The sequence below is a fragment of the Xiphophorus couchianus genome, chromosome 4, assembly GCF_001444195.1.
Source record: "Xiphophorus couchianus chromosome 4, X_couchianus-1.0, whole genome shotgun sequence".
In the NCBI taxonomy this organism is placed as follows: Eukaryota; Metazoa; Chordata; class Actinopteri; order Cyprinodontiformes; family Poeciliidae; genus Xiphophorus; species Xiphophorus couchianus.
In genome coordinates, this window is record NC_040231.1 from 19,443,165 (window position 1) to 19,455,181 (window position 12,017).

The 12,017-nt window shown below is 37.0% G+C and overlaps 1 protein-coding gene across 3 annotated transcripts in view; it reads right to left on the minus strand.

Moving 5' to 3' along the window:
- Positions 1-8,567, minus strand: part of syt7b (synaptotagmin VIIb) — a 112,000-nt gene extending 103,433 nt beyond the window's left edge. Inside the window, exon 1 of one of the 3 annotated variants that reach the window (XM_028014969.1) lies at positions 6,268-8,567. In XM_028014969.1, coding sequence (XP_027870770.1) covers positions 6,268-6,313 — 46 coding nt within the window. In that variant the 5' untranslated portion in view covers positions 6,314-8,567. The remainder of the gene's footprint in view (positions 1-6,267) is intronic. The other 2 variants (XM_028014970.1, XM_028014971.1) reach the window with 2 other exon arrangements.
- Between the last annotated feature and the right edge of the window lie 3,450 nt (positions 8,568-12,017).

The window sequence follows — 12,017 nt, forward strand, 5'->3', positions numbered from 1 at the left end:
ATACATGATTAAGGGAAACTCTAAATGTGTAAATCACTGGCTGCTTGCCTGGTTGTTCTCAAAAACAAAAATATGCTAAACAAAAGCAAATTAGTATAAAATCGAGCACATTCTGAGAGTAAATGCTTATTCTCATGCAGTGATAATATAAAATAATACATAAAAACATTGCAGTTAAACAAATATTTATTTGGATGAGCAAATTGATGGTTCTTGATGGGGTTTTTTCACACATGTAATGATACAACAGCTCTATTCTACATGTATGTTTTCTGCAGTAACAAGCAGCTCCCCACATCATCTGTAACATGAGTACAACCATGATGTCAGAAGGTTTCTCTCTAAGAACTTAACTAGTTTTGCATTTCCTTAAAAAAGTGGCTGCTGGGCCTTGAAAGGAACAGAACATATACAATTAAATGGATAATGAGGGGTACTGACTTTCACCCATTAAGCCCAAGGTAACAGCTTAGTGTATTTCAGCAAGCTGCCCACGAAGCTGCCCTGGTTTCACTCTGCCTTGGACTCATCACTGCAAAGGTCTCACAGACCAGGGCAGAGCGGTCTCTGCTAGTCTCAGTTGGGCTGCCAACTTGCAAGACCTGCAAGAGAGCTGTCTGGCAGCCTTCACAGCGTCTAAAAGACAGTGTGAGCTTTCACATACATTTTCCTGTTTCCCAGAGAATCTGTGAACACAGCTAGCTAAAGCATCAGTCTTTAAATTTAGTTTAGTGACAAAAGCCAGTTGTTGTTTTGTCAAAATAGCAGAACAGCTGTAAAATATGTCTGTGCTTGCTTAACGAGGTTCACAAATTCTAATTCACAAGCAAAGCCAGATGAAACAGTGGCAAAAACAGCTTCGTCAAGGTGACTTGAGTTAAACTCATAGCTTTGCAAGCATCTATTCTTGCAGTGTATGCAGATAAAGAAGCTGTAGAAGACCAAATCATCCAGATTGGTTCCTCTATTAAGGGTCACTACAATATTTCTTCCGTATCAATCCAGACTTGAAACAAAGTACAAATAACATTCCATACTTTCTTAGGTTTTTCCAGACTGCATAGGAACCTTATGTTTGACAAGGAAGATTTTTGGTGAAAATATCTCCGATTAGGTATACTAACAACAAAAATTGAATAATATTGTAGCAACAAATGCTTGGCATATTTTGGGGATTTTACTTGCTTCTAAAGGCCAAAGAAACCTAATGGCGTATTTCACCATGAAGTCTGGTTTCTCTTCCTTCATTTTAAGCTTCCACACTTCAAGTGAAAATTGATGTGACAGCGTCATGAAACTGAGGAATTCATTTTTTGAATCTTTTTCACCACAAAGAAGATAACCTCAGTCCCACTCTATGATATATTGTGTGTTTTCTTTGGCTCTGCCACTTTGACTTATAAGTAAGTCTCCATTTTGATGGGGTCTTCTATCATGCTCATCTTTGATTATAAATATGTGCATAGAAAAGTTGAACTGAGGAATATTTCTCCTCTCTAGTCGCCAGCTATCTGTTTCTCTGGAACTAAATATGAGTGGCTTGCATCCCAGCACTATGGCTCACAGTTAAACAGGGTATAAAAATACCTTTGTTTCCAATTCTGGTAATTACTGCTCTGTCTCACTTCCCTCTCACCCAGTTTGTCTTAAACCACAAATAAGATTCCAGTCCATTAGTTTTAAAATTAATTACACATTTCTAGCTGAATCTGAATGTGGCTAATATTAGGCAGTTATCTCTTGACAGCTCATGTGCCGGCTTCATAATTAGTGTCTTTTGCACTGTGCTTTAAGGATTCTTTTATACCTGACATTAACACCTGGACAGTTTCTATACTCCAGCACCACCAAACTAACTATAGTACAGAAAAAGGCTGATGTCCAAATGCTCTTTGAAGAATCCAAAACTCTAGATATTTTTATATATACATTAAAACTGAAAACCCCCCTCTCTAGAACAAGAAATGACACCCATAATTATTATTTTTTTATCTATTTTTTATTGTCAAAGATAAGATGAATTAATACATTTTAGTTATTGTTTAACAGAACTAATTTAATTTAGGGGAGAAAAGACACAAGATTAGCAACACGTGGGATCTTAGTTTCAAGATCCCACATGTACAACTATAGATAGGCAACATAATTCCAATCATTTTAAGGGAGGATTCCACCTTAGGTAACAGGTTGAGTTCACATGAAGGCCTTTTTCTTTTTTGTTTGTTGTTTTTCTTCCTTTCTTTCTGAAAAGTATGGAAATCTTTGTTTTCTATCTCAGCTGCTACAAAAGCTAAGTTTAATATAAAATAATACGCACACAACTGTTTCAATAAATAGCAAACAGTGCAAAACCAAAAATAAAACAGAGAAAAAGCCCTCCCAGATATTAAGATATTTGCCTCTCTTCCTTTTTAAAAGTCACAAATTCACAAACCTTTTCTGACGGTGATAGCAGTGACTAGAACATTTTAATTAAATTCAGAGCCAGACATTTGCAAACAAATGCATCCACTGGTCCTTTGGGTTTTCATGAATAATAACAATAAAAATTATTCCTAAATTGCCACTTTGTTGGCATCTCAACAAAATTAAGTTTCCTTTATGACGCCGCATCATTCAATAACTAATACAGACAGTTAAAGTGTTTTTATCTACGGTTAAACATGGATTTCAGCTAGGGAATCTCCACTTTAGTGCTCTATCAACTAATTAGAAATACATATAATGCATTTTGCCTGTTGTAGTCTTTAAATAATTCAACCTAATCATGCAGAAAGTTTAAAAGTCTGGCTGGACTTGTAGGTATTTGTTCATACAATTTGTCAGTCAGCTACATATAATTGATAAAGGACATGAAACTCAAAATGTTTGGAGACATAATTGGCTATATTTTCTGTAGCAACTTATGCAAAGGACCACAGCTTGGCCAAGAAAAATACCACCAATCACTGCAACTCTGGTAAGGGTGTTTTGGAAACAGGGTTAGCAACAGGTGTTGAAAAAAAAAAGCTGCAGCTAAAGTTTTTCTCTCCAGGCAAGAAAACTGCAATGTTGTACATTGAGTTTAAACAGTTATTTTTAACCTTTAATTGTTAAAACGAGTCCACTAAAGCATCAACTAGAAGATTATACAATAGAGTTTTACTCTGACAGTTTCAAATCTGCTAACCCAAACTGAATCTGTGAAAAAACACAAAAGTGATATTTCTGCTCCTTTTGTTGTTGCAACCACTTAGACAGAGCCTTCTTGAAAACTACAGTCCTTTTAAATGTCAAATCCAAACTTAGTTATACTACACTGATCAAGAATAATTTAAAACAATTAGTTTTTTGTGAAACATTTTAAATGTCTAACAAATACAGAAATGTGATTCTTAGTTTTCTTTACGTTTACTATTTAAATTTTTTATCTCAAGAGCCCTTCATTTTGAATCCTCTTGTCTCATAAGTTGAAAATAAAGTTATATTGATAACAAACAAATTACAACTTTTGTTATTCAGTATTCATGTCACCCTGCCAGTAAGTATAAATCTTGCTCCTGTGTTCATAGGGCAAATAACTATGACAAACTATTTTTAAAAACCAACATTGATAAATTATGTGAAAGCAAAGCAATACTATTTAAACAATGTTATCTTTAGCTTGAGTTCAGATTAAATTAAGTAAAACATAAATAGGTGATGCTTTCCTTTTGTTTGATTTTTATGAGCTAAAGCATTAAAAACATAAAGTAATTAGTCTAATTCTTAATACGATGGCTCCAATAAAGGATTAAGACTTACATAAATAATTTACAGTATATTTCTGAAATGTATCTGCAATTTTATATCCATATGGATATAAAACCTTTTTTTTACTGACGGATTGACTCTTGGTGGGATGTGCTGATCTTCTAAACTTGACTTTTAACTGTATTTCTGTGACTTCATGTCTGTTGCAAACTGAACAAAGATTTTCTAGACCCCAGACAGATTACAATATTATTAAACTCTAACCATTATTCAAAAACTGATGAGATGTTTATTCTGGTGTCATTGTACATCTGCAGATCCACACCATTGAACATCCATTCATTATTGTTGCATGGATGCTGGTGTACGGTGTCCATCTCTAGGATTCATTGGACAAGGGTGAACAGGTCACCAGTCCATCACAGGGCAACACATGAACATACAAGACAAACAACTATGGACACATATTCACAAGGAAGTTTAGGGAGACAAATTAACAGCCATATTTTTGTACAATGGGTGAAAGCCTGAGTAACATGACACCTGGAGACAACTCACACATCCACAGAAGAGCATGCATGCAGAAAGACCCCTGGCTGGTATTTGAACCCATGGCTTACTTGCTGCAAGGCAAACAAATGTTCCTCTGTAAAGTCCTATTAAAAACCAGTGACTTTTATTTTAGATAAATCAGACATGCTTTCCATGAAAGTATCTCCAGAAAAAAAAACCAATCTCTTCTGAAAAGTGTGTTGTACCAACTATCTCAGATAATGTAACGTGACAATTAAAGCTGGAGGCTGGACTATAACTTTCCCCTAATGACCATGAGTTATTGATTGGATTCAATCTGACACCGTGTAGAGCCTGTAAGCAGAAAGAACCATCTGTTTTCAAAGAGATTCTAATTGTTGAAAATGTCTCCTAATAAAAGAACATTTTGTACGAAATTTGAAACATCAGTATTTTTCTATATAAAGCAGCTCAGATGGGGCTCAGTTGTTATATTTAACCTTACGTTTGACTTGCATGACTCTCTCTTAAAGTTCTCTCTTGCTTAGAGTCATATAGACAACCATCCTGTCTCCTACAGGCTGACAGATGCAACATAAACACATAGACACAGTCACATTTCTTCACTTCAAAAAACTAGTTTGATGTTACATGAATTATCCTGCGGACTGTAACAGCTGACAAAACTTAAGCACTTTTCCCATAAGGCAGTCTAAGTGAGACATCAACTCTGATTTGGAGGACTTTGGTGAAGATTGAGTTCAAGTAGAGATGAAGGTCTGGAAAAACCTAAAGTTTTAACTATAGGAAGGAAATGTGTTTCTCTGAAACATGAGCAACAAAAAAAGACCACACAGACCAAATCTGTCATGTAATCATGAAATCATTTCTCCTCGTGGAGGGTGACTCATCTTTTGTCCCTGGTGAACTCATATCTGGCAATGAGGTCGTAAGACATTTTATATGATGCAGCGTGCCACTTTAGAGGGCACCACTCACCACATGGGGAGCACCTCACCAAAAACAGCATCCTTACAGCTGGTTAAAATGAGCAGACAGCCTCTCCCAGCATAAAGATGTGAAAAAAAATTGTAAAAAGAAACATGATATTATTATCTTTGTGCTATTCTGAGGGATATATCATCTACTATGTGTGTTTTGACTGTGAAAATCACCTCCCTGACAGAAATGTTCTTACTTATTTTGCTAGTGTATTTACAGTAGAGTTATGGGAATTTCAATATTTTAGGGAAGCATTAGTATGCACTGGACATCAGTCATTAAAATAATGTCTAACCTAATAAAACTGGGTGTGGTGGACCTAAAATAATCAATGCTTCTTTTTAATTTAACTGTATATAATGATAAAGAGGCTGCGTCATCCACACAGATTTCCAGGAGACAAATCTCCTCCAGCATCAGGTGTTAGTCAGTGACCTGAACCTCATTTCAAAACCTTAGAGGAAAGTGATAGTGGGTGACTCCTGGATACATCAAAAGCTATTATTTATCATGATAGCAGAAGGGGCTTGTGTCATTACCCACTGTCTGCTCTCTAATTCTTCCCGTGCCCATGACACGTCTGTTTTGCAATCGCAGATAGCAAAAAAAAAAAAAAAACAACCAAACACCTCATTGCAAGGGCTTCCCAACATTGTGACCTTGTGCGTATGTTCTCCAGTCACCTCATGGGAACAGACCCGAACACAGCGCATCCAAATCGAGCACAACAAGTGCCCAAGTGGCTGTCTCGCACTATCCTGCCACCTTCAGTTGATGCAAACACTCCTACTCTGTGCTTTTCAGCGCGTTTTGGAGAAACACACGCTGTATCAATCACAGACAATCAAATCAATTACCATTAGCTTGTTGGCAGAGGGGGGAAAAAAACAAAAAAAATATGCGTGCACCTGACTTATATATGGTCCATTCAAGGGCGTGTGGAAATCAACGCAAGAGCTTTGCATCTGGAAATGATTTCAAATTATAAACCAATAGTCTATAGTGGAATCTTTTGCTCACCTTTGCTGCTGTCTTCTTGGTTGAGATGCATGACTCTTCTTACCATGTACTCATTTAGGCTGTCTTCTAACTAAGCTGTACGCTTCTCCAATAGAGTTGTCGACGTGAACTCTTATTCCAATTTATCTCTGCTCTCTTTGCCCGCCTGATGCGTTGTTCAGCTGGCACACAGGGACGCGCCTGCACTTGTGCGCTGTGCGTCCTCCTCTACCGCCTCTCTGTTCCCCTCCAGTTGGAGCAGGTAGTCTAGGTGAGGTTTAGAGTCTGTGTTGTGGCTCTGTCCGCTTTCTCGCCGAGTATGTTTATCGTCTGAGCCCGGATTCGCTCAAAGGACTAGTCGGAGCAGAGGGTTTAAAGGAGGAGACGCCAGGCAGACGGGTGGGGTGACGTGAAGTAAGTCAGTAGGAGGTCGTCTACTCGGAGATGAGGCGAGGAATCCGCACGCCCTCGGAGATGCTGGCCGTTTCATCAAAGGTCTTCATCACGGCACAACCGGACTTCACTTGGAGCTCCTCAATCAGGGGCCCATCCTGACATTTAAACCGAAATACACCGAGGCTTTCGTGTGTGTAGTTAATTTTTTTTATAGAGCTGATTTTTTGCTCGTTTAAGCACCAAAAGGGAAGCGCAAAATCTGAGCCTCGTCACAGTCCCAACTGGAAATAGCGGGTGAAAAGCACAGTTCAAAACTGAACGACACGAATGCTTGTTGTCAGAGCTGCATTCCCCTCTTGTCCTGCCAATGGCTTCGGAACAGGGTCAGTGATGGGCGATTCGTGTGAGGATTTGTGAAAGGATGCCTTTTACGCACAACCTGCCCAAGTAGTGCTTTAGATTTATTCTGTTGCTCACGTGCTGAGCCCGTTTTGCGGTTTCATTGGAGTCATTGTTGCAAGCAGCCGGTGCGCTTTCATTATCATCATGATGCCATTTCAGCCAATAGCCCCACACAGCCGATAAGGAGCATTTACTCACGATTCACGTTCGCCCGGAGCCACGCGTGGAACGTGGCTCTCTGGCGATCTCTAGTGTTGCTCATAAATCAGCTGCGTTCATCTTGGTGTCAAGGACGGAGCTCTTACTGTCCATTAATAGAAGCTAATGAATATTAAATTACGAGAAGGCAAGAAGTATATTTTAAATCAACAGCTATATTTTGCCATGTAAATAAAAGTTTGAGCAGTGGTAAAAACAAAAAGGGTGAGCCTACAATAAAAGTAAGCTTTTTTTTCTTTTTGCAAATAAAAATATGCCTATATCCTAGTAATAATCTATAATTTGCTGAGGCTAATATACATTTAATTAGGTATGTGAATTGCTGCTTTATTACAAAATGTTAATATATTGCATGCACAACACATTTTCTGTCAATAATATCTTCCCTGTCATACAAATGAAAATCCAAACTGACACAATTTATACCATGTAGTTGTTTGCAATAAACAACAAACAGTACAAAACAATCAGCCAGGTCATTAGTTACCCACAGTTCTAGTTTTATTCTGATGGCTGTGGGGACAAATGACCTGTAGAGCTCAGCACTGCAGCCCATTGACAGGCGTCTTTGACTCTGTAGATTTGTGAACTTTGTGGTTCTGTCCAAAGGTTTTCAGTGAGATGTGGCCTTGACTGTGATCACTTGTTCTGTATGCTTGGCTTAAAGCACAGAGCAGGCTGTACAAACAAAACAGCTTGCTCAATGAAGTACATCCACAGAACCAATTTGTTTTTTTCTTTTTTCCTTGTTTGTAGTAGGTCAGGCATTGCTCTTCCATTGCAAAGAAGTTTGCACTTCAAAAATAAAATCTGGAAACTTATTTTAGTCAGAGTCAAAAAGAAAATTGACTTTTCACTTTGAATACTGTAATATTCGTCTTTGGATTTCTTGTTGAAGTGTTAAGTTTCTTGTGTACAGTCAGAGTTTACAGGTCAACCATTATGCAAATTGATGTGAATTTCAGCCATAGCAGCCATAGCAAACAGAATAACTAGATTTACCTTAAAAGCTCACTGGCCACATTTATTGTCTCCAAATATCTTTTTGTTTGCTAAATCAGTTAACATAGCAATGAATAAAAACACAAATCCATTAGACATGATGGATCAGCTGATCTGAGGCCAGTTGACAATCTCAAATTATCATATTATAGCAATGTAAACATTGTGACAGCTGATTTCAGCACATATTAAAGCACATTTAGCATTTAGCCCACTGGGTCCAACAATTGGAAATAGAAGCCTTTTTTATAACTTGACTTTGACCACAGTCGTGTTTGTATTTGGATTTTATTGTAATACATCAAGTTTTCAGTAATATTCTAATACATTAAAAGAATCTGCATATTCTGCTGTTTTATTCCATATTTTTCTTCCTTAAGTACTGTTATTAGATTTGAGGCCAGTTTTAAAATACATACATCTGCAATCTCATTTTATGATTTTACTGTCTTTTTCCCCCTAATGGCTAAAATGTGGCTCTTTGTTTCTTCTGTCAGTGATGCCAGAGAGTGGATGCAGAAAAAAACAGGCCGAGGTGCTGAGGATTCGGAGGCTGATCAGGAGGCAAATCGATGGGGACGAAATGGAGGAGATCCCAACCATTACAGAGTCAACTGTATTCCAGACCATCATTGAAGAATACAGAGTTATAAAAAATCTAATCAAACCCATGGCACACATTTTAAAATAGACAGACAAATAAATGGGACCACACGTAAAGAAGCAATAATTGTAAAAGTATCTGTATTAGAGAATGTCTCACATACAAGGAAAGAAAACCACACTTATGAAACATTGTAAATACAGGATCTACTACATGTACAAGTGTATTCAGTTTATGTAAAAACTTTAATTTCACTTTTTGCATATGTTGTCTGAGAATTATATTATTTTTGCTAGAGTTCTGCTGTCTGCCACCTCCTCTGGCTGAATGAGCAGACTTAGGACTGAGCTGGTCTTCCCGATGAGCTCCTGTTTGATTCAGAGTAAAAAAATAGCTTCCCTTATTGTTGAAAGCAAAGCAATTTCAAAAAGGTAAGAAAGTTCATTAAAATATTAAAATCTTGTAGAGGGATTACACAATATATCAAATCAATTGAGTGTAATCATATAATTTTTTACTGAAAAAATTTGCACTTAGTTGGAGTACAGATGAGGTCTACAGCGCTAATTTATGTCGCAATCTTTAGTCACATTGATGGCATATTACAACATGTAATATGCCGTCATATACGGCATATTATGTCTTTTATTTGCAGTTCAATTGATTAATGTATGAATTAATTTTGTATTAATTCATACATGATTCAGATGGAGGGAAAGCTACACAAGCTGATAACCTGTCAAATTTATTCCAGTCTGACTCATAAAAGATGTGATTCATTCATTCATGTACTTGACTGCAAAATGCTATTATATCTCAAATGTTTTCATCAGTAAGTCATTGTGTATGCATTAAAATCAGAAAGAATTTTCTTCATGGATATTACAATAAGGCAAGGTTTTGAAGGCAAGAAAATGATTTTTTTAATTTAATTTTGTTTCATAAGAAATAAATTCTATTAGTTAACTTATAAAAGGGTTTTAAATGTGTTTCTAATTTTAAATAAAATTCCTAAAGATACAAAACAGCCGAGACTTGTCATGATCTGTGGTGTAGAAGCGGGATAAAGGGACAGATAGAAGCACTGTGATAAAATGGTTTAATAATAACAAAGAGGACAATTAGGTTTATTTAACCTTATCAAAAAATAATATGGAACAAACAAATAAGGGTGCTTAATTTCTGAAGAGGTGTGATTGGTGACATGTGGAAAATATAAGCATAATCATTGGAATGCTACAAAGTTGAGGGTGAGTGCAGCGCAGAGAGCAGAGGGGAAAAGATGCTAAAATAGAATAAATACAGAGGGAGCCAAACTAAAACACAAAAGGAGCTACAAAGCAAAATAAAAAAAATGTCATAAAAGAGTCTAAGCCAAAATGCCCAGGAAATGGAACAAAGAAAATAAACAGGAAATTAAAACCAAAGAAATTTAAATATGGCAAAACCTTAAACAGCCAAAGAATTATGAGAAAATTAAACACAAAAGTTAAACAAAATACAAACCAAAACAATTTCCATAGTTAATTTTTGTACAAAATTTGTTAGAATAATTTAATAGCTTAAAAATAAGAGGTCACTTAATAGTGTATTGAATTTTAATGCAGATAATCATAATAAATCAAAAATAGGAGATAAAATCATTGAAATGAATTGTTACTTGTATTTCTACCACAAGGTGGCAGTGTTGGCCTGTATCTAAAATACCAAACTGACAAATGTCGGTTGAACTGTCAGATTTGGTTTCTTTTTTACTTGTTTATTTGCAACAACATATGTCCTTTCTGAAAAGCAAACCTTAATATAGGCAGGAAAAAAAATCAAAGATCCACAGTAACGAATTAGCTAATCTTGAAACAAATCAATAAAAAAGAATGAGGAGATTTGATTTGTGGATTTGTGCCTAAATTTTTAGTGTTGCTAGTAATGGGGTATAATTTAGCCTTTGATGGCTTTGGATCAGTTTGCTCCTTTGCCAGCACATACATTTTTATTTTAAAAAAAACAATAATTTAGAGTACAATAATTGTGACCTATACCTTTGTACGTGTTTTTCAAAATTTCTCTCTCATGTAGTCCAATTCTAATTATGCAAGGTGACAATTATACAGATTGGATCATTGCTTAATTTAGTGACAATTAGCTACATACAGGAACAGTGACCAAATCTGGAATCAAATCAGGAAACAGCAAAACAACCAGCATCAATCTTGGACAATTGTTTAAAGGGGTGGTAGTATATATTTTCGAGTCTTATAGTGGCAATTTATAGGACAATTAAGGTACCTTCAATCAAGTTATGTTACATTAAACATAACTTTAAAAAAATTTGGCACCTTGAAATTGGCTTCTCTCTCTTTAAACTAGAATGGCTGGAGTTAGGCCATTTTGACATATACCTATTCAGGCTAGAGATAGTCCAACTGGCCTGAAGCCCGTTGCACTGAAGCCCTTTTGTTCAGTAAATAGGGCCATTACCTAGGGCCATTACCTTAGAAGTACCCTGGTAATGGCCTCAACGCATCTCACAGTTGCACAATTGTTCCTTAGGAAGCTAATCGCTTTCCAACCCTTACCCTCACAACAATATTTCTACATCATGCAAGTGTCGGACAGACTCGCAGTTCCACCAGGTGTTTGTTCATAACTTCTGCTGCTATTCTGGTGGAGCTCAGTGGGTAAGGTGCAGGGAATGGGCGCTCTGTGAGGGGGACGCTCAGCTGGTGGCTGCAGCACCAAGGAGGAGCTTTGTGGAAATGGGCAGCACATTGTTTGAGTAAGCGTTAGGCAGCCCCAAATGGCTGCCACAGGAGGAGGATTTCTCAAAACATACATGAAAGAATGAAAGCGACACTCCGGACATGTTTTTGATGAGGGAATAACATACTAACATAAAGCTCAAAACGTCGAATTTATCAGATCCACAATAACCCCCCAGCTCACACCATTTTTTAAAGACAAAAGCACTAAGTTGAAGGCCCCACGCATTAGTTGTCCATCGAGGCTCAGTGTCGTTTAACCGCCTCAGATTGAAGGTATTTTAAACGTTTGCTTTGTTTACTGGGATGATTACAGTAAATATTCTTCGTTAATCTTTGTCCAAGTACGTCTCGTGCCGTGGGTTGAGGTAAGGGGCTCTCGCGCAGGG